This window comes from Petaurus breviceps, unplaced genomic scaffold, assembly GCF_028583685.1.
Source record: "Petaurus breviceps papuanus isolate PSGF00001 unplaced genomic scaffold, PetGlider_PUasm1.0 90503, whole genome shotgun sequence".
In the NCBI taxonomy this organism is placed as follows: Eukaryota; Metazoa; Chordata; class Mammalia; order Diprotodontia; family Petauridae; genus Petaurus; species Petaurus breviceps.
This window is the reverse complement of record NW_027187265.1, coordinates 2,610,955-2,632,471: the sequence shown is the minus strand read 5'-3', so window position 1 is coordinate 2,632,471 and position 21,517 is coordinate 2,610,955. Positions and strand designations below refer to the sequence as shown.

The 21,517-nt window shown below is 47.4% G+C and overlaps 1 protein-coding gene across 2 annotated transcripts in view; it reads left to right on the top strand.

Moving 5' to 3' along the window:
* SLC12A5 (solute carrier family 12 member 5) overlaps window positions 1-21,517 on the top strand; it is a 40,867-nt gene that overhangs the window by 1,833 nt on the left and 17,517 nt on the right. The window contains exons 1-8 of one of the 2 annotated variants that reach the window (XM_069062728.1): window positions 6,605-6,739; window positions 13,977-14,071; window positions 14,577-14,708; window positions 15,014-15,160; window positions 16,176-16,230; window positions 16,716-16,846; window positions 18,577-18,818; window positions 20,067-20,278. In XM_069062728.1, coding sequence (XP_068918829.1) covers window positions 6,688-6,739; window positions 13,977-14,071; window positions 14,577-14,708; window positions 15,014-15,160; window positions 16,176-16,230; window positions 16,716-16,846; window positions 18,577-18,818; window positions 20,067-20,278 — 1,066 coding nt within the window. In that variant the 5' untranslated portion in view covers window positions 6,605-6,687. Of the gene's footprint in view, window positions 1-6,604; window positions 6,740-13,976; window positions 14,072-14,576; window positions 14,709-15,013; window positions 15,161-16,175; window positions 16,231-16,715; window positions 16,847-18,576; window positions 18,819-20,066; window positions 20,279-21,517 lie in introns of those variants that run through there. The other variant, XM_069062727.1, reaches the window with a different exon arrangement.

Here is a 21,517-nt window from a genome sequence, read left to right as displayed (position 1 = left end):
ATTTGTATATGTGTGTGTGGCCTGTGTATATTTGAAGGGGAGAGAGGTATGAGAATACAGATGTTTGTGCCCTGGAAATATTTAAATCGTGTATGTAATAGTGTGTTTCGGAAGGGTGGTTGCCCCAAGCACATCCTTGTACATGTAGGAGATGTGGCTATTCTACCCTTTTATATATGGAATAGCTTGTGTGGTCTATGTGTACAAATTTATCTCTCTTTGTGTTTTCGTACAGTCTATGTATCTAATGATGACGAATTCCTGGAGGTGGGGATTGTATGGTATGAGTGTCCATGCCTGCAGGTTTATGTGTGTTGGGATGGTGGAGTAGTATTTTCACCCCACACTTAGGGATGAAAGGGGTATTTTTGATGTCCCATAAGTCTTAGAACATTACCCCCCCCCACTACCACTACATGCAGACCCCTCCCTTGAGCCCATTCCCTGACTGTGGGCCCTAAGAGGGCAAATGAAATCTGATTGAGTAAGAAAGCCCTAGTTCCAAGGGATGGTGAGACAATACTTGTGTGTATGTATTTGTGTTTTTGTGTGTAGCTGTTGTGTTTGCCTGTGGCCATGTCTCATATCTAAAGATTAACTCTATGAGGTAAATCAGACAACCATTTAATCCCCTCCAAAACTGGAAGCAGGTCCAACCATCCAACTTCCTATAGGCTTACATGGGAAGTATAGAGGTGATTGCTTAAAGGGATGTAACACCTGCCTGACTCTTTGCTCCAGCTGTTTCTGTTCTACTCCTATTTCAAGTGGAAGGAAACTCTCTCTATTCCTCTCCATCTGGGGAACAGGAGTGGGTCCCTTGGGGGAGTGAAGTTAAAGTATGCATGGAAGGAAGAGGAAGTGGGAGGATTTAATGGTCAACCTTAGCATTGACTTTCAAGCTATTATCTTACTTATCAAGGGATAAGGGTTAGTTTTGCAGACTGCAGACTTCTGCCCTAAACATAAATTGGATTCTAAGGGAAAATCTGTACTGTCCCAGGAGAGTTTGATGGGGAGTGGTATATGACCCTTAGCCTATACCCCAAATCTCAATTCTGTTATTAACAATTTCCTTTGAACCAATGAAGTTCTTTATGGCTTGTTTTCCTCATCTATTTTACTTTGTACTGCACTCATGCTTTATCAGCATAAGGAACTCCATTATCTACCAATGCAAATCTATACCTGCTTTGCAGTGGGCATTGAAAGGTTGAGTGACTTGCCCAGGGTCACACAGTCAGTATGTGTCAAAGGAACTTCAACACAGGTCTTCTTTTTTATTTTTTGCTTTTTTTAGAGGGCAATTGGGGTTAAGTGACTTGCCCAAGGCCACACAGCTAGGATTTGTGTGTTTGTGTTAAGTGTCCGAGGCCGGATTAACTCAGGTCCTCCTGACTCCAGGGTGGGTGCTCTATTCACTGTGTCACCTAGCCATCCGGAACACAGGTCTTCTTAATTCCAAGGAAGGTTATTACCAAACCATGCTATCTCTCTTCTCCACCTGTACCAGGGCAAGAATGATGGGGATAGGCAATGAATTCTATTCTTGTCTACCTACTCTGCTTCTGTTTCTTCATGGAGAGAATGACACTGATGTGGCAAAAAGGGAACTAATGAATTACCCCCACCTCAGTTTCCCTATCTGTGCCATGAGGAGAATGTTACCAATACAGAAGGTAGGAACACCCCTGAGCAGATGGCCTATACTCATAACTCCACTCTATATACACCTAACTCCCATCCCAGTGCATAGGATCCAAGAATGGTCAGACCATTCAGTCACACCTCATATACAAGGTGAGCTGCCTGGAAATCTCCATGGCAGCAAACTGGTTATGAAGAAGGTTGCTGTTACCATGGCAACAGGCTTTCTCTCCCCCCCACCCCCCTCTTCCTTCCTCTCAATGAACCAGAGCGATCCAAGTCAGGAGTCTGAGGTTGAGGGTGGATGCTCATGCCTCTCAAGCCCCAGACCTGGGCCTCTGTGTTGGAACAGGGGAGAGGGGATAAGATCAAATCTTAGGGACTCTGTGGCTGTTAGGGTCCTGTTGTCATGGAGATGGATCTGCAGCCTGTTAATTAGCCACTGGTTGCCACGGAGATAGTGGTGGTGGTTGACTTGCTCTGCAGTGAGGGGGTGGGGGACTCTGCTGGACTCATCATTTGCAACCTAGGGCTTTGGGGGAAGATGTTGGAGGAGGGTATCAGTGGGGCCTAAAGGCATCTTTGTTGTGGAGACTGGGGTGGGAGCAAGGGAAGCAGGGTAGGAAGGTTGAGGGGTAAAGTAAGATCCAAAGTGAGGGGAATATTGTCCCTTCTGGGGGGGCCTGGGAGGTTCTTCCTCCATCCCAACCTAGCATGTACTAGCAACCAGTAGGCTCTGCCTTCCTGAAAGCAGAGATGGCAATAACTTGTTTTGAGATAAACATTTCTTCAATAACATCAACATAGGAACACAAGTTTTTTTTTCACTTGCAAAGTAGTTAAGTTGGACCAGGTTATTGTGAAAGTTCCATCAAAATCTGATATTCTATATTCGAAAGTCTTCCAACTCTGACATTCTCTCTGTGTGTTTTTTTGTTCTAAGTTTCCTTCAATCATTATATTCTGTGAATTAAACAGGGGAATCTGATAGGGGTGGGGCAAAGGGTGAATATGTGTTTACTGAAAGGTCCCATAGTCTAGAAATTTGTCCCTGCCCAAACATGGATAACTCTCAGGAGATGGGAATTTGATATCCAAGGTGGATAAACCTTCCTAGTTATCCAAGTATCCAACTAGTTATTCCACTCAAGTGGGAATAGGTGTGGGCAGACAAATCAGAAGTCTTGGGGTCTCTTGGGACAGAAGAAGTTTTTTCCCCCCATCCTCAAGCTAAAGTCTCCCAGATCTCACCACATGAGACCCTGGATTGGATTGAGAATATGACTGTAGAAATGGCTAGAGAATTGTGAAATAACCAAATAATGCTTTCCAGTATCCAATTTTCAGAGGGACTAGACTTCAGAGGTCCATATCTGAGCTCTGAATTGACCTCTTCCCGAGAGAAGTGAGGTGTGTTTATCATGAAGCTAGGTTTTCATAACCAGTCTATCTTTATGTTGTGACGGACAAGGGTTCTAAGCAGTATAGAGCTAGGTTCTCTATCTGGAGGGAAAGGTGACTATTCTGGCCAGAAGATGGTGCTCTGGAGGTGGCTCTGTGTCCAGAATCATGGCCACTCCTACAGTTCTTCCTGAATGTTCCCTTTAGTGACTTTCCAGTGCCTATCCCAGGTTCCTAGCCTGAGCTTCCCTTCTGCTTCCAAGATACAACCTTTGGTTGGACCAAGGTAGAACATTGTCCCTAGAATTAGAAGAGCTCAGAATTAAGAGTATCAGAGGTGGAAAGAACCTCTGGAATTACCTAGCCCAACCTCTACCTGAAGCAGGAATTCTATCTACATTATTTCCAACAAGTGGTCATACAGTCTCTGCTCAAACACCTCGAGCTTGTTCTTCATGGATCACAGGGAAAGGCAGTGAGTGTCCACTTGTGATCCATACCCTACCTTTCATGGTAGAGATGGAATGCAACAGAGGCAAGGGAGTCTCTACAAGGTAGGAGATACCTAGGAATTCTTATGCTAGTAATGAAAATCTTCCACACTCAATTTATCAACTATCTCTGCAGACTCAGGCACCAAATAAACCTGGGGATCTAGTCCATATACATGTTCATATTTGCAGTAAGTTATTTTTTCTTTAAAAAATTTTATTGATATTTTTTACATCACTGTCACCAATAGAACTTCCTGCTTCCCTCCAACCCCATGGAACCCTCCCTCATGACAAATAAAGTCCAGCAAAACAGATAAAACATTAGCCATATCTGAAAATGTATGCCTTTCCCTACAACTATAGTTCACTAACTCTGTGCTGAAAGGTGAGAGGCATGATTCACTGTTGTCCTCTGTAGTTATGATTGATCACTCCTCTCATATCCTTTCTGGGGATCTAGTTAGGAGACTGAAAAACACTTCCTCTCATCTCCATCCTCATCCTCAAGGATCATTTCCAATCTCTGAAGGGTCCCCTGAAAACCCAAGTCAGTTGGCCACTGTGGTCAGTAGCATCTTTCTCTCATGACCAATCCATACGTGATAGGCTAACCTCTAAGAGATGCCACATGCTTGACCAAGTGTGAGGTCTATGACAGGTCCAAGAAAAGCAATCTGGACATTTGGCCCTTGTCCATGGTACTGAAGAAGTCAGTGGCCCATAACAGTGGCTATTTACTGATTAATCCAATGATCATTTATTAAGCTCATATCATGTGTATAGAATTGAGAGAAGATGAAAAATTTAGATAAGACACAGCTCTTGCCCTCATGAAACTCACAGTTTAGTACTAATATTAGCTCACATTTTTTTTTTTTTGCCTTTTGGAGGGCAATTGGGGTTAAGTAACTTGCCCAAGGTTACATGGCTAGTATATTTGTGTGGGTGTTAAGTGTCTCAAGCCAGAACCGAACTCGGTCCTCCCAACTCCAGGGCAGGTGCTTTTACTCACTGCGACACCGAGCTGCCCCATAGCTCACATTTCTAACTCATGCTAAGATACACTAAGATATAAAGAGTTCTACTCTGTTTCTCTGTCCTTCCCTAGAGTAGTTAGGGATGGAGAAAGGATAATAAGATTTAAAGCTGGAAGAAACATTTAAATCATCTAGTGCAATCTCCACATTTTAAAGATGAGCAAACTGAGGTTCAGAGAAGTTAAGGGATTTGCATATGGTTTTTAAGCCAATAATAAATGGCAGAAATGAGATTTTAAGCTAGGTTTCTTCATTCCAGGCCCAAGTCCTGAGACTGGGTTTTGTCCATCTACTCTCCTATCCCTTGGAGGTCTTCCATAGCCATTCTAGAAAAGGATTCTGGAGCTTTGGAGTTACCACTCCAGAGCCCATGAGTTTAATTTGTAGACCAGGAACTGAGTGGTGGTTGTATCATGTAGACTCTAGGAGAAGCTGAGGACATTTTCTTTAATGGGAGTGGAGAAGGGGGAGGAAAAGAGCTGAGCATATGAGCTAGATTTCAATTCCCTGTTAAATCTTAATGATTTAGGAGGGGCTGGGGGGGGGGGTAAGGTGAGGAAGACATTTGGAGCCAGAGAGAATGACTGAGGTTCAGGTCACTGTGACTGGGGATGTTTTGAATGTGATTTCCTCCTGCAGCACCTTCCTTCTTTCCATATTAGGCCTTTCTAAAGCCTCATATGCTCCCTTCCCCTTTCATGGCTTCCCTTTCTTTCTTTTCCTTTTTTTCCTTCCTATCACAAGTTGCTGCCTAGGACCTCACCCCCCCCCCCCTACACCTTCCTGCTTGTGACTGTTGGCCCAAGGCTAGATGTCAGAGGCAGAGAGGGGCTCTGGGTAGCAAAATGGTAGAAGAGAAAGGAGAAAAAGAGGGAGAGAGGAATGTAGGGAGAATGTTGGTACTGGCAGCTCCTAATCAAAATCCTCGGATTAATGGATTAGTGACTGGAGGACTAGGATACTAAAGCAGGAAAGCCTGTCCCTAACCAGCAGGTGGCCACCTTCCCCCGAGTCCCCCTTCTCTCCCCCCCCTCCCCCCCCCCAAAGACCATGGCCTTACCTCTCACATTTCTGTCCAGGCCCAAGCCTCAGTTTTCCACAATCTCAGATACCCAGGTTGGAGGAGGCAGGAGCTAGCCGAGAAACCTTAGTGTTCTCCTCCTTGTCCCAAACCCCCAACACTTCCCAGGGAGGAAGATTATGCTGGCATCTAAGGGTGTTCTTTTTAGGGGGCTGGTCTCTGAGGCCTGGATTTAGGTGGTTTTGTACTTGTGGGAATGAGAAAGCTCACCATGTCTCCTCCCCAGAAGGACTGAGCTCATGGGGGGTATCTGCTCTGTCACTCAATTGGGGCCTCCCTCCCCCTTCTCTTCTTCACTAGGATATGGGGGGAGGGGCGGTGGAGAGAAGGGGGAGTCTTTCCCCGGCAGAGAGGCTGGCATTGGCTTGGAGTTCCTACTGGACTATCTCACCGCCCCCCGACACCCTCACACCAGTCTGGGCCAAAGCAGACGCTGCGGGGCCGGCTCCCGACGGCCACGACCCAGTTCCCCGTGTTATTTTTAGGGCGCTGGATGGCACCTGTCCACGTGCCACAGCCCCACCCGCACAGAGAGAGGGGCGCGCTGCGTCTGCTCAGGGGAGCTGCACCCCCGCCCCCCTTCACCGTCCTCCCGGCCCCTAGACACGCAAGCCGCGGGTCCCCGCTAGCTTAGATCTCCCCCCACCCTGCGCCCTCTATTCCCTAGCTTTCCTCCTCCCCGCTCCCTAAAACCCCGCCAGCGGCTCACGCCTCCTGCATACGAGATGAGCTGAGCAGCTTGGCCGCTGCGAGGGGGCGCGCGCGGGTGTGAGAGCGTGTGTGTATGTGTGTGTGTCTGGGTCTGTGTCCGGGTGTGTGCGCGGGAGAGGGAGTGTGTGTGTGGGAGCCCGGCGGCTCTGCACTGCAGCCTCCCCCTGCGCCGAGGGGAGATCTGGACGAAAGGGAGAGCGAAGGGAGTGCTCCACGGTAGAAGGGAGGGGAGTGGGAAGGAAGCTCTCCAGCCCAGGCCGGGCAGACGCCTCGCAGCTGCAAGCTCCAGCCCCCGGGGCGCAGCGCGGCGGCCACCATGCTCAACAACCTGACGGACTGCGAGGATGGCGACGGGGGAGCCAACCCGGGTAAGCCGGGGGCCTACCGGGTGGGGGAGGCAGGAGGACAGAGATGGGGGCTGCCACCTTTGGGGGCCGGGGTTATAGGCTCGGGGGTGGGCAAGTGTTGCAGTGGAGAAGGGAGGAGGCGCTGAGGAGGCTGTCCCCAGGAGAAATAGACTACCGTGGGGGACTAGAGGAAGGCTCTGAGTTGCCCCCCTGGGGCAGCTGCTGTTGCTTGGAGGCGTGGGCGCTGCTCTGTTGGAATGCGCTCTGCGCTGTCCGAGGTTCTGGAATGCACCCGACGCAGCGCCTGGGGGTTGCTTGGGGCAGTGGCTTTGGGGCTCTAGGGGCAAAGTGGTACAGTTCCTGCAATGGTCTGAACAGCCCAAAGGGCTGGTCAGAACTAGTGTATTGGAGAAGTGGTTTCAGGGTTGGGTTTCCAGAGTCAGATCTGGGTTTCTTGTTTTCAGAGAGGGAATCGCGGAGTCGGTGCCCCTTCCCTAGCGCAAAGTACCGCCTGGCTATACTCCGGGCAAAAGCCACTGCAGTTCCTCCCCCCACTCCGCCGCACGGAGCTCACCATCGGAGAGGGAATGTTGGAGGTGGAAATGGAGAGTGGGGGAATAGGGGGTGGGAGTCATGTGACGACCTCCTGGCTGGGGCTGCAGAGTCCTGTCTGTGCTGACATTGGGAGGTAGGGAAAAGTGGGGAGGGGGCGAGGATAGGGTTCGTATTATCGGAGCCTTTTTACCCTAGGCCACCCTGGGGGACGTGATTAGGTCAAAATCAGACTTATCCCTCCCCTTGGTATTTGCTCCTAAATAGGGTACGATCCTCCTTTCCCCCGTCTATTTGGCTATGTTCAGAGACGCAGCCAGGTCATCTCTCCCATCCCTCGGGAGTATAGTATCTTCTTTTACTTTGGGGTTGGTGGGGAACTTTCCAGTTTTTGGGCTCCGCAGTTCTCCAATTGCGGGGCTCCTCTGGACCTGATCACTGGGGTCTTCGCAGCAGTGATCATTGCACTGCGGACCGCTCTGCGGCGAATGAGAAGCCTTTGCCAATGGCTCGACGTTCAGTCTTAGTCCTCTATCTGTTGGACACCCGCTCGCTGTACCCCTACCTTAGCCCTCCCTAAGAGCCTCCAGGTACAGCCTCCCCCTTCGGCTCCCAGTCACCCCTAGTCAGTCAGTCAATTCATCAAGTCTGTCGAGCCCCCCTCCTTTTTGCCGCCCCCCCTCCCGACACAGCGCCCCCTGCGCACTGACTCGGCTCCCAGTCGGGCTGTCTGAGCTCAGCGACTGTAAACGTTCCCCTGGGCCTCGTTGATGGACAGGGCCCAAGCTACTGGCAGCCACCTCTATGAGATGGCCGGAGGAGCTGAACCTGAGACTGTGGAGCTGGCTTATCTGGGGAGAAGGGGCTGCAGAGATTGTGAGAGACTCCGGGACGTTTTAACCTAGCGGCTTCACTATTTGCCTCTGGAAATCCTAGGAAATTGGGGCCAAATGAGGAGTTAGCTCTCTGTCTCTGTCTCTGTCTCTGTCTCTATCTCATATGGACATGGAGATGAGAAGGCAGAAGGTGAGCCTTTGTACGGCCATTTCCACTGTCCAATTCTCCAAGCCCTCTCAGTCCCTAACCTCAGGAGTGTAAGGAACGACCCCTCAAGGGCTAGAGCCAAGAGACTCCATCAGAAGCTCTCTCTCCCCCTCCCCCTACCCCCTCCCATGACCCTGGAGTCACCTGGCTCTCAGTTCTCCTCCCTCCCTTCCTCCCTTCCAACACCAACCTCAGGCTGCGGTGTTGGGGGGGGGCGGGGGAAAAGGGGGACTCGCTTTGGAAGCCTGGCAGAGTCTTACTTGCTGCAGTGCCCTGGGCGTCCACATTGGGGGTGGGGGGAAAGGAGGAGTGTAGGAAGAGAAGGTGTGAGAAGGTGGTCTTGCACCTTGGCTATAGGGTCTTCTTTCCCTAACTTCCAGTTTGCTCGAGAGGTAGCCTAAATCAAGAAAGAACCTCTCTCGGTTTTGACTAGAAGTCCCTGGAGGGAGCTTTTTGACCCAATTTACCATTGTTTCATCCAATTTGCTCCAATACTTTTAGGTGTATTAGAGATTTTCTGTGGGACCCCCCCCCCCCCAGGCTTGGGAAGGGCTTCTGAAAAGGAAGGATTAGAAGTCCAACCTTTCCCCCAAAGCTTTGAACTCCTGGAGTTTGGTTCCCAGTTTACAGGATTCTCTCTCTCTTCCTCCCTCTCTCTTTCTCCCCCACTCCCTCTCCTTTCCCTCTCCCTCTCTACCCACCTCCAAGAAAAGGAGAGGCCAGAACCTCAGTATGGAGACCAGACTAGGCCAAGGAAATCAGAAAGAGAATCTGTTGAGACTGAGGAGTGAAAACTGGGAAAGAGCCAGTCAGCACAGGGTCCAGAGAGATTTATGGACATCTGAGATAGAGCAGCTTGTAGCGGAAAGAATGCTGAACTGGAGTCAAAAGATTAGGGTCTGGTCCTGCCTCTGACACAATTTGTGACCTTGGGCAAATTACTTCCCTTCTTTGGGGCTCAGTTTCCCCATTTGTAAAGTATGGGGGCTGAACTATATACTCTTTAAGACTGCTTCCATCTTCTAACATTCCTGCTCTAGGCTGAGAAATGATGAGGGGGCTTTATCTGGGCCTTTGCCCCCACAGGCCTTGGAGAATAGGGGAACACCGAGGAGCTTCGAACGGGGATTCCAGTCCCCAGGCCCCGGGGGGGGGAGGATCCACTGTCCGTGCTGAGATGTTGTTTTCGCCCCGGGAGCTCTGGCCGCTGCAGCTAATTGAAAGCCGATTCGAGCTGAGTGCTCCCTGGGGCCCCAGAGAGGCGGAGGGGGAGGGGAGGAGGGTTCCGATCTCGGTCCCTCCTCTGCCCCGCCCCCACGTCGGCCACGCCCCTCCTCGTCTTCCCTCTTCCCCACCTCCAACCTTCTGTGCTCCATTTAACACGTCTCCTCCTAGCTCCCCCTCCCTCTGGGCGCCCAGACTAGAAGGTGGGCGGGGCTTTAGAACCCCAATGTTGCCCAGGCCTTCTGGGGTCCCCAGTGACCGATTTTCCCTCTCTTCCTCTGACCCAGGAGTTCTCGGGTTCGCCTTATGTGGACCGGTTATGGACTCCCATCTAGAGGGAGGGTGGGGGCTATGAGGTCCAGTGAACTTGAGGGAGGGTGCGGAGGAGGGAAGACAGGTGCCCATTCCTGTCCTCTTCTCTCTCCTTTCTTTTTCTCCCTCTTTTTCCCCTCTCTTCCACCCCTCCCACCTTTCTCCGCGCCGCGTGCCGCGTTACATAAGCAACTGCGGGCGCGCGGCCCCTGCGCTTCAGCCCCGCGCGGTTGCCATGGAGACGCAGCTCGGAGGTCTCTGCGGCTGAGACCCCCATAGCGGGGGCTGGGCAGGGAGCTAGGACTGCGTCACTCATACACCCACCCCCATGCGCCACTGGCCCTGTCCTAAGGAAAGGAGGAGGTGTAAGGGAGTGAGACACTTCTTACCTCCTTTTAGCCCACTGGTCCCATTCTTAGAGGACTTGAAGGAGAAAGACCCTACCCCATACGTCACTTGGCCCTGTCCTGAGGGGGAAGGAAGACTTGAGGGAGTGAGGCTGCCTTTCCCCACGTTCCGCTGGTCAGGTCCTAAGGAAGTATGAGAAAATGAGACACTTCTCCACTCCCCTCCTGGAATAAAAATAGGGCCACTTGTCCTGTCCTTAAAAGAGGGGCTTTTGAGAGAGACACACCTCTCACTCTTTCTACTGCTCTTGGCTTGAGAGGGGGAAAAGATAAGGAGTAAAAAAATGTGGGCTCTGTTCCATTCACTACTGCCTTTCTTGAGGGGTCAGAGTACCTGCCCCTCTCTTCTGCCTGAGTCAATGGTTAGTCACTGGAGGAAAGGGAGACCACATGGGAGTGAGAGTGCTCCAGACCCTCTTCAGGGATGGACTTATGAAGGTTAAGGCTGTAAGGGCCCAGAATTTGGGAATCCTGGGATGTGCTAGGAGAAAGTTCCATTTGGGCTAGAATGAGGGTTGGGGAAGTGTATGGGGATTTGAAGACATGTTAAGACTGCCAGAAGTTGCTTTCCCTGGCATTCTCTGTTCTCTCTTCACCTCAGACTCTTTCACTGGGAGATATGTAGGGGGTTTTGCAAAATGGAAAGAGCAGCTGATTGAGAGCCTGGTCATCTGGGTTCTAGTCCAGCAGTTCTACCACTAACCAGTTGTACTTGTAGGCAGATCACATCACACATCAAGACCTCGGGATGATGAATGATCTCTAAGTCTCCATTCATTCCAAACTCCATGGGTGAGGGAAAACGGGGGAAAAGAATCTTGCTTCAACCTCACACCCACAGCAACGGACCCTCTCATTACTTCACTTTCCTGTGGTGCAGGATTTGCATATTAGCTAAGGTTCAAAGAGCATTTAATTTTAGGAGCCAGAAGACCTGTGTTTTAGTTATGGTTATGCCATTAAGTAGCTATTGGACACTGGGTAAGTCACTTCCCCTCTCAGGGTTTCAGTTTTCCCACCTGTAAAATGAAGGGGATTGAGTTAGATGATTTCTCATTCTAACTCTAAAAGCATGTTTTCTAATTTCTCAAGTCCTTTCAGGCTCTAACATATGTTAAAGAGTTTCTTCTGTCTTTAACATTCTATATTCTATGACCTCTCCCCACAAAGAAAGCTCTTGGGATATGTGCTAGAGTTAAGAGGAGAAAAAGAAAAAGGTTTTGTTGACTTTAATAGTGGCCAGATTAACAGAGAAGATCTCTTAAAAATGGGACTGAGATTCAGACCCAGAGACCCAAACTAAAAACTAAAAAGAAGTGTAGAAATGGAAGGCAGCCAACGTTTTTTTTTTTTTTTTAAAGAAGCCAACTTCTTACAGAGGGGAGTCCCAGACTTCAGAGTGATTTGTACTAAAGTGTTTACCTGGGGTAGGAGGGGGCAAGATAAGATAACTTACCAAATAAACTAAGTCTCTAAGAGTCCAAGTAATAGCGCAGAATGTCCAGGTCATGACTGCTTCCTTACTCTCCCTAGCTTAGAAGAATATATATGTCCCTCCCCCAATCCATATCTATGGGTAATTGGAATTTCCAGGCAGGGAGGGGACCAGTCAGAACCAACATCACCTGGAGTTTTCCTTTCTCTGACTCTTGATACTTCTACAAAGTCCTAGAGCAGGGCTTCTTAAACTTTTCCCTGATTATGACCCCTTCAGCATTTCTTAAACTATGGACCCATAAGGAGTCTCAACCCACAGTTTAAGAAGTGATTGATAGTGGATACAGTGCTGGCTGCACTTTGGAGCTAGGAAGTTGTTAAGTCCTTTCAGTTGTGCTCTACTTTTCATGACCCCATCTGAAAGTCATTTTCTTGACAAGATACTGAAGTGGTTTGCCCTTGTCTTCTCCAGCTCATTTCACAGATGAGGAAACTGAGATAAACAGGGTTTAAATGACTTGTCCATGGTCACACAGTTAGCAAGTGTCTGAGATTGAATTTGAACTCAGGTCTTCCTGACTCCAGACTCAGTACTCTATCCATTGAGTCACTGGCTGCCCTAACTAAGAAGAATTGGGTCCAAGTTCCACCTCAGATACTTGCTACCTGTATGACTCTAGCAAGACACAACATCTCTGGACCGCAGTAACCTCATCTGCAAAATGAAGGTATTAGATTTGATGACATTTAAGGTCCCTCCGAGCTCTAGCTCTTTGATTCCATAATTCTACTGTGATGCCTCATCATGGTACCTGGGTTCTTGCCAGTAGAGCATAAGACCTAGCAAGTTCTACTACTGGAAAGAGTTTGATCCCAGCAGCATACTATCTGCTTTCTGAGGACCAAGTATAGAGAGGCTCATTGCTAGTCATCTGGCCAACAGTGATGAATTACTTGGCTATGGTAATCCATGAAACAAAGAAAAATACAAATAGCCCTCAGTCCTTATGGCTCTCTTCCACTTCTGCAGTGAACTGAGGGGAAATCATAACAATAATTAGTAGTAGTAATAACAATAATAGCTAACATTTATATAACTCTTTAAAATTTAAAACAAACATTACCTCCTTTTATCCATACAACACCAACCCTGGGAGGCAAGTGATATCATTTTTTAGATGAGGAAACCGAGACAGACAGATGTCAAATGTCACAAGCTCATCAATATCTAGTAACAAAATAAATGTTCAAGCTAAAGCTTAATGACCACTTGCTAAGATTCATGTTGGACTAGATAATCTCAGAGGTCTCTTTTAGATCTGATATTCAGGGAGTCCAAGATTCTATGAAGGGGGTAGCCAGGCACAATCTGGCAGCAGTGAGAGAAAGATATAGAAGGGGTGGCATTGCACCGGATTTGTGTGCTGAACAGGAAAGTTGGAGAAAGTGGAAGCACAAAATAAAAGAAGATCTCCAGGTGGAATCAGCCACAGTTAAGTGATATAGAAGCTAGAACACTGGACTTGGAGTCAGAAAAGTCTCTGTTTGAAACCCACCTTAGCTGTGTGACCTTGGATGAAGCACTTAACCTCAGTTCTCTCTTCTGGAAAATGAGAATAATAACACATACCTCACAGATTTGTGAACATCAAATGAGATAACATGTTATAAACTCAAAGAACTATAAACTATTAGTTGTTATATCTGCTGATTTCCTCACATTGCCTGCCCTCCTTACCATGATACACTACACACCACTGAAAAAAAAAGTTCTCCTCTGTGACCTGGGGAAAATTCCTTCTTCTCTCAGTTTCTTCATTTGCAAAATAGGTATGATAATCCAATAATCTTTGCACTTCACAGGACTATTTTTGTGAGGAAAATTCATTATAAAATTAAAGAGATGTAAATGTATTGTGAGTAATAGGAAGCACAGAGGAATAGGATCCTTTGCTACTTTGATCCTTAGGACAAGGGTTCTTAACCTTTTGTGTATCACGAACCACTTTGGCAGTCTAGTAAAGTGTATTGACTCCTTGGAATAATGGTTTTAAATGTACAAAATACATAGAATTACAAATGGAACCAATTATATTGAAATGTGGTTATCATAATACCACAAGTTCATTTAAAAGTTCATTAAAAACAGGTGAAGAACTCCTGCTCTAGGACAAGGTTCGGGAGAGCTCTGGAGGGGTCCAGATGGGCCAGGAATAGCAGTGAGTAGAGGTGTGAGTACTGTGCAGTGTCAGGGCTATGACTCCTCTATGTCCTTACCTCAGGTGATGGCAACCCCAAGGAAAGCAGTCCCTTCATCAACAGCACTGATTCTGAAAAAGGCAAGGAATATGATGGCAAGAACATGGCTCTGTTTGAGGTAGGTGGGGAACAACTAGAGTAAGGGGGGCATCTCTGGAAGGTCCTGGTCCAGGATTGCCCGGCATTGGCACTGGCGAAGGAAAAGCCGCCATTTCACTGTTCACCCACCTTCTACCTTTCCCTGGAGGGCTGTCCTTCTATCTCTGTCCCTGTTTTCTTTGTATATTTATGGCCACCTTCCCTTATAACATGCTCTTTGTCCCTTGTCACCTTTATCTCTATGACTTCTTTGGTTCTTCTCTCTTGCAACCCCCATAGTGGTCTCTTCTCTATATCCTATCCCCCTTTTTGTCCATCTTGTCCATTCTTTGCCATTCTATCCCCATCTCCCAGATTCATTCCCCCCTCTGCTGCCCTCTCCCAGATTTCCTTCTCCAATACCTTCCTCCCATCCCATCCCTGTCTTGTACCCTTTCCTTGGTTCATTTCACAGGTTTCATTCTCCCTTACCCTCTGTACCTCTCTGAAATCCATTCCCTTGATAACCCTTATTTCTCCCACAGGAGGAGATGGACACCAGTCCCATGGTTTCATCCTTGCTTAGTGGTCTGGCCAACTATACCAACTTGCCACAAGGCAGCCGGGAACATGAGGAGGCTGAGAACAATGAGGGTGGCAAAAAGAAACCTGTGCAGGTGGGAGCACGTGGAGTGGACTGAGGTCAGGCTAGGAGAGGGAAGGGATTGGAAATGGATGAAAGGATGGGAGATAGGAGGAGGGCTGACAGATGGGAGATGGGAGGGAGGCTCAAATTCAATTTGGGTCTGATTTGGAGGGAGGAGGAATTACAATGGTATATAATGGGGGTGGTGTTGTCTGTAATGGAGTGCTGAAACATGGCTTAGAAAAAAAGGTCTGGCTAGGGAAACCAGAGGTTAAAGCTGGGTGGGCTGGAAAGAGATGGGAAGAAGTCAAGGTGACCTGAACCCTTTCTCTGCAGGCCCCTCGGATGGGCACCTTCATGGGTGTGTACCTGCCCTGTCTGCAAAATATCTTTGGTGTCATTCTTTTTCTGAGGCTTACTTGGGTAGTGGGCATTGCAGGCATCATGGAATCTTTCTGCATGGTTTTCATCTGCTGCTCCTGTGTAAGTACCCCTTCCCACCCCCTCCACCTCCCTGACCCCTCAGTTCTCACTCAGATAGAAGTCAGTGCAGGAACAAAGGGAACTGAAGAGGGGGCCCAAAGAAGGAATTCAAGGCTGGAACCAGAGCCCTACAATTTGCCACCTGCTCCTGTAATGACTGATGCTGGGAGGTATTAGGTGGGGGAGAAGGAAGCCCTTTCCCAGCTGGTACTAAAAAATATCTGAGTCTCATATATATGCCATCAGCTTGTGAACTCCCCCATAGTTACCAAGGCAAAACGAGTGGGCTTGCACCTCCCCAATCCCGCCCCCTTCCCTGTCCCCTTACTTAGGCTGCCCTGCTGGAACTCTTCCCTGTTCAAGGCTGCCTGGATGTTCACTTAATCTGTTTGCATTGGGATACATAAGTGGGGCCGAGAGGGAACTGTGGTAGAACATGACATCAGCTGCTCCTGGGCTGTACCCTTTTCCCACCAAGAGATGAGCATTGTGAGGGTATCTGTGGGGTTCTGAGGCAGCTTGCATGTGGTGAAAGATCACTATATTCCACCTCTTAGACCAGAGTGCAGCCCATAGCTCTGCTGATGATTAACTGTGTTACCTTGGCCAAGTCCCTTCTGCTTCCTATGTTCTATTTTCTTGTCAGTGAAGTGGAAGTAACAATACTAGCACTATTTCCATTACAGGTTTGTTATGAAATTCATAATGTATGCAAGATGCTTTTATACACTGAAGTGTTACATTGTTAATATTATTATGATGATTATTATCTGTTGAGGAATGGGGCTTATTAGCTGGGCAAAGGGGCTTTTTGGGTAGAAGAGATGTAGTGGGAGAAGGTGGGGCAGGGGGCAGTGAGAACAGGGCCAAGGAAGAGTTAGAAGCAAGAGCCATTAGGGCAGAAATCAGTGAGAGCTGATAATGGCCATATGAACTGTTCCTTTTCTTTCTCCTTCCACCTTCCTCAGCCTTACAATATTTCTCCAAATTCTGATGTTTTTTTGTGTCCACACAGACCATGCTGACCGCCATCTCCATGAGTGCCATTGCTACCAATGGTGTTGTGCCAGGTATGGGAATGGGAACCTCTTATGTGTGTAGGGGTTTTTTTTGGTGGGTGGTAAATGGAGAGGGAGTTCCTTGGTTACTTTTGGGTCTTTCTGGGTGGTGAAATAATGGGTACCCTTGGGATCTGAAATGCAGGTGCCTTTGGGGTAGGTGGGGGCAGTCACAATGCCCTTGGGAAGAGGAGGAGTTAGTCTGTATTGGTTGGTATAGTTAATGATGAATGGACCATAACTGAGTCAGGAATCCTCCTCTCTCATTCCTGTCTCCTGAGCCATGACCTTATTTTTGGGGTAACTAGAAATCTGCTGATCAATACTGCTAATCTGGCACAGAGTCATTCCCTAAGGTAGCTTAGGGTCTTTCTCCTAGGGATCTACAGGGAATACAGACACAATCCCTCCAAGTGATCACCCCTGCATGCTGCCCTTAGCCTGGTCTCTCCCCATGCAGCCTTCTTCCGTCCCATCACGGCCTTCTCTTCCCACAGCTGGTGGTTCCTACTATATGATCTCCCGGTCCCTGGGCCCTGAGTTCGGGGGAGCTGTAGGCCTTTGCTTCTACCTTGGCACCACCTTTGCAGGAGCCATGTACATTCTGGGCACCATCGAGATCCTGCTGGTGAGAGGAGGGTTGGAATTCTGGAGGGCTGCCATCAGTCAGTCAATAAACCCTTATTAAGATCATATAAAGGGGAGGCATTGAGGTATAGTGGGAAGAGAAGTAAAAGTCGGAAGACCTGGGAGGTAACCAGTATAGACAGAGCACAGAAAACCAAGTCATATGAGGAACTGAGGGTGTTTAGGGTACAGAAGAGAAGGCTAAGGTGGGGCCATTACAATACTTCTATTTGAAAGATTGCCCATGTAGAAGACAGGGTGAAGCAATGGAAGGAAACTGTAGAGAAGTAGATTTTAGGATTTGTTGTAAATATAAAATTCCCTCCCATTTAGAGCTGCCCCAAAGCAGAATGAGCACCCCTTACTAAAAGTCTTCAAGCAAATTCTGGGTGGCCACTTGAAAGAGGATTCCTTTTCAGATAGGGCTTGGACTAGTGCATTTCAGGTCCTGTCCAACTCTGGGATTCTGGGTTTGTATCCCAGCCCTACCACTTAGACAAATTCCTTCACCTTGGCTTTGGGCAAATTTCTTTATCTCCTTGACCCTCAGTTTTTTCAGTCATCAAGTGGAATTAATAATTGTACTACCTACTTCATAGGCTCTGAGGAAAGCTTTTTGCCAAGAGTAAAGTACTATACAAATGTGAGCTATTATTATTAGGCAGTGAGAAGTCTATAAAGATGGAACTAATGTCCCTGCCTGCCCTCAAAGAACTCACAGTCCAGTTAAGGAGACAAGACATGAAAATATAAACTATTGTGGGAGAAGATTACAATCAGTGCTACAGGTGGTCAGGAGAGGGAAAGAATACTCCCATATAGAGGGCAAGGGAAGGGTTAATGGAGAAGGTATGATTCAGGATGGGCCTTGAAGGCCAGGTAAGATCAAGTATAGAGGAACTAAACAGAATATTCCAAGAGGAAGAAAAGTATAGACCAAGCTTTACAGGGAAATTGAGGACCACTCCAGATGGAGCAAAGAATTCAGATGGGAAAATGGTGGGAGGTAAGCCTACAAAGGCATCTTAGTGCAAGATTGTGTAAGGTCTTAAATGCCAGGCTAAGGAACTTGGATTTTATGCTATAGGTCCTGGTGAGCAGTTGAAGGTTTTTTGAACTGAAGAGGGAGACAGTCAGATTTGTGAATTAGAAAAAAATTGTTCTGGACATGGTGTGAAGTACAGATTGAGAGAAACTGAAGGCTGAGAGAGAAGTTTAGGAGGCTGTTAGGATGGTTCCTGTGAGAAGTGAACCAAGGTGTTAGCAGTGGAAATAGAGAGAAAGAGCAAGATACAAGAGGGACTGAGGAGGTAGAATTGGTGGGATTTGGTGACTGAATTTGGGAAGAAGGAGGGTAAGGGATTTTCCAAAAGGAACTCAGTTAAAGACTTGGTTGACTGAGAAGGTAACAAATGCAAAGAGGAGACGGGTAGGCCAGATCAGTCCCTCATAGTCAAAACCACTGGAACAAAATTGAAGGGCTCAGGCTTCTGTTGGGAAAAAAAGGAAAGCATAAAGCATATTTCAGGTTACTGAATAGTGGCTTCATGGCCTTCTGGAAGAGGTCTAGTCATGACTGAACAAGATGGAGGATGAAGGAGGTGCCCAGGGATAAGGGCCGCTGAGGTGGTAACTGGAACCAGAAGGAGGTTATGGGAGTTTAAGATCCTATGAGAGGTAGAGGCCAAGGAAGGAAGGGGACCTCCTTTACTTCTCTACCTGTCCCTCCAGGCATACATATTCCCAGCCATGGCCATTTTCAAGGCTGAGGATGCGAGTGGAGAGGCAGCTGCTCTGCTGAACAACATGCGTGTGTATGGCACCTGCGTGCTCACATGCATGGCCACAGTCGTCTTTGTCGGCGTCAAATACGTCAACAAGTTTGCCCTCGTCTTCCTGGGCTGTGTCATCCTCTCAATCCTTGCCATCTATGCGGGGGTCATCAAGTCTGCCTTTGACCCACCCAACTTCCCGTGAGTTGTTGCAGCCCAGCCTGTGTGTTGCAAAAAAAGGCCAAAGACTGGGTTTTGGGAGGCCAGTGTGGTCACTTCTCATTGTGTCATCTGGGACAAGTCATTCAGGCTTTGGGGCCTCATCTAGGAGCCCTGCCAGCTCTGTAACCCTGATCTTTGATTTCTAAGCTTCAGACACTAGGACACCACCCCTTTCTGGGCTGTATCCCCCAGCCACTGTTCCCTATCTCCTACTTCTCCTCTGTTGTGGCCCTTCTGTGGTGTTGGTGCACGCTGAGTTAATTAACCTCCTTTAGGAAGAGAACCACCCAAAAGGCAGTGTGGGTGTCACAGAAGACCACTGGTCTGTAGACTAGTCCCTACTAGACTGAGTCACTGTAGACAAGTCCCTTTCTCTATTTGAGTCACAGTTTTCTTATCTATAAAGTGGGGATAATACATATACTACTTGCTTAATGAGGGTGTTGTGAGGAATCAAATGCAATAGCTACATAAAATATATTATGATGATAATGTGTTGTATATTGTATTGATACAAATATAGGCTATACTTTTCTCCCAAATATGACTACTCTATGTGCTATTACTAGTATTGTTTTCGGTATAAATCTAGATTTTTTTTTTTTTGCTTTCAAAGCAAGTCTTGTATGGGTATGGTCTATATTTGGGGGCAGATTCTATTAAGGTCAGTAAGACAGGGGCAGCCAGGTAGCACAGAGTAAGAGCACCGGCTCCAGTGTCAGGATGACCTGGGGATCAAATCTGGGCTCAGATACTTAGCACCACACCCAGAAATAACTGGCCGTGTAACCTTGAGCGAGTTACTTAACCCCGATTGCTTAAAAAAAAAAAAAGATCAGTAAGACAAATGTGAGTTATTATGGTAGAGGCAGGATGTGGAAATATCCCAAGATTTGGAACCAAAAGATTTCATTTTAGAGGATCTAACACTAGCGCTGGGGAAGTTGCTTTTCTCTGGCCCTCAGTTTCATCATCCATAAAATGGAGACAACAATACTTGCCCCAGTTATCTCAGGGGCTATTGTGAGAAAAGTGCTTTGAAAATACTCAGTCTATAAAGAAACATGATTTATTATTATCATCCTGGGAAGACTGCTCATTAGGCAAAGTATAGGGGACTCAGGCCCTAGCTGTAAAAGGGCCTATAGGAAAGGATCCTTTCTTCCCAGTTTCCAGGTTATTGTCCCACTGTCCCTGCCCTATTAAGTCTCTACCCCTTCTTATTAGAATCTGTCTTTTGGGGAACCGCACCCTCTCACGACACGGCTTTGACATCTGTGCCAAGTTGGCCTGGGAGGGCAACGAAACGGTGACCACCAGGCTGTGGGGACTGTTTTGCTCCTCCCGATTCCTCAATGCCACGTGTGATGAATACTTCACCCTTAACAATGTCACCGAGATCCAAGGCATCCCTGGAGCAGCCAGTGGCCTCATCAAAGGTATGGAAACTAAGGGGGTCAGAATCAAAGGGGAAATTGAAGAGCTGAGGCAAGTTTTCCCATGGGATGATGGACCAGAGAGGAGGAAGTGTGGAGGCAGGAGGTTTTAAGACAGCTGTGGTACAGAGAAAAAAGCCCTGGAGGCTTTCTGCCTGAATTCACTCCTGGCTACACTGTTTAGTCTCTTGGGTGTTATCAAGCAGGGAAGGGGAGAGAAGAGAAGGCAAGTCATCCAAGTCTCACTTTCTCACCTGTAAAATGGTCACAACAGTACTTATACTAATGTCTATAAACATCCAGGAAGAGTGGTGGACTCAGGGCAGCACAGATCTGGGTTCTAATCTGACACTAGTTCTAAATTTTGGGGCTGCTCCTCTCCCCTCTCTGAGACTCAGTTTCCTCATTTATAAAATGAAGGACACTAATCCTGTTTCCTTAGCCATAAAATATGGATAATATCACTTGTTCCACTTATCTCACAAGACTGCTAAGAGTTTTATGAACCTATTAGTGCTTAAGAAATGTGAGGTGTTATTATGAGTATATTATTATAGAATTGTGGTTCGGTTGTGTTTCATCCTTGTAAAGCTCTGAAACCTTAGAATAAGCACTCTGGAGGCAAAGGGGATCAATTGAGAAATAGCACAGTGGATAGAGTGCTGGGTCTAGAGTCAGGGAGACCTGAATTCAAATCTGGCCTGATATGTACTAGCTGTGTGACCCTGGGCAAGTCACTTAACCCCTGTCTGCCTCAATTTCCTCATTTGTAAAGTGGGGGATAATAATAGCACCTTCTTCCAAGGGTTGCTGTAAAGATCAAATGAGATCCTTATAAAGTGCTTAGCACAGTGCCTAGCACATAGTAGGTGCCATATGAATGGTTGTTTTCCCCCATTCGATCATCAAACATTTATTAAACAAGTATCTACTGCATGCAAAATGCTAAGTTCCCTGTTGGGAAAGATGTAAAGATAAATAAGACACTGTCCCTGACCTCAAAGAATTTGTAATTTAGTAGAAAGGACAAAGCTTATTACATAAAGATAACTACAATCTGAATTAGAATATAAGTAAGCATGTAAGACAAGAATAAAGTGGTTATGAGACAGGTGAAGGAGAGATGGATTACTTCTCCTTGATAGGGTTGCAATCAAGGAATGCTTTGTTGAGTTGAACTTATAAGAATGGATTTCTTGAAGGAAAAGATTCTAGACTAGAAAACTATGGACCTTCCCCTCC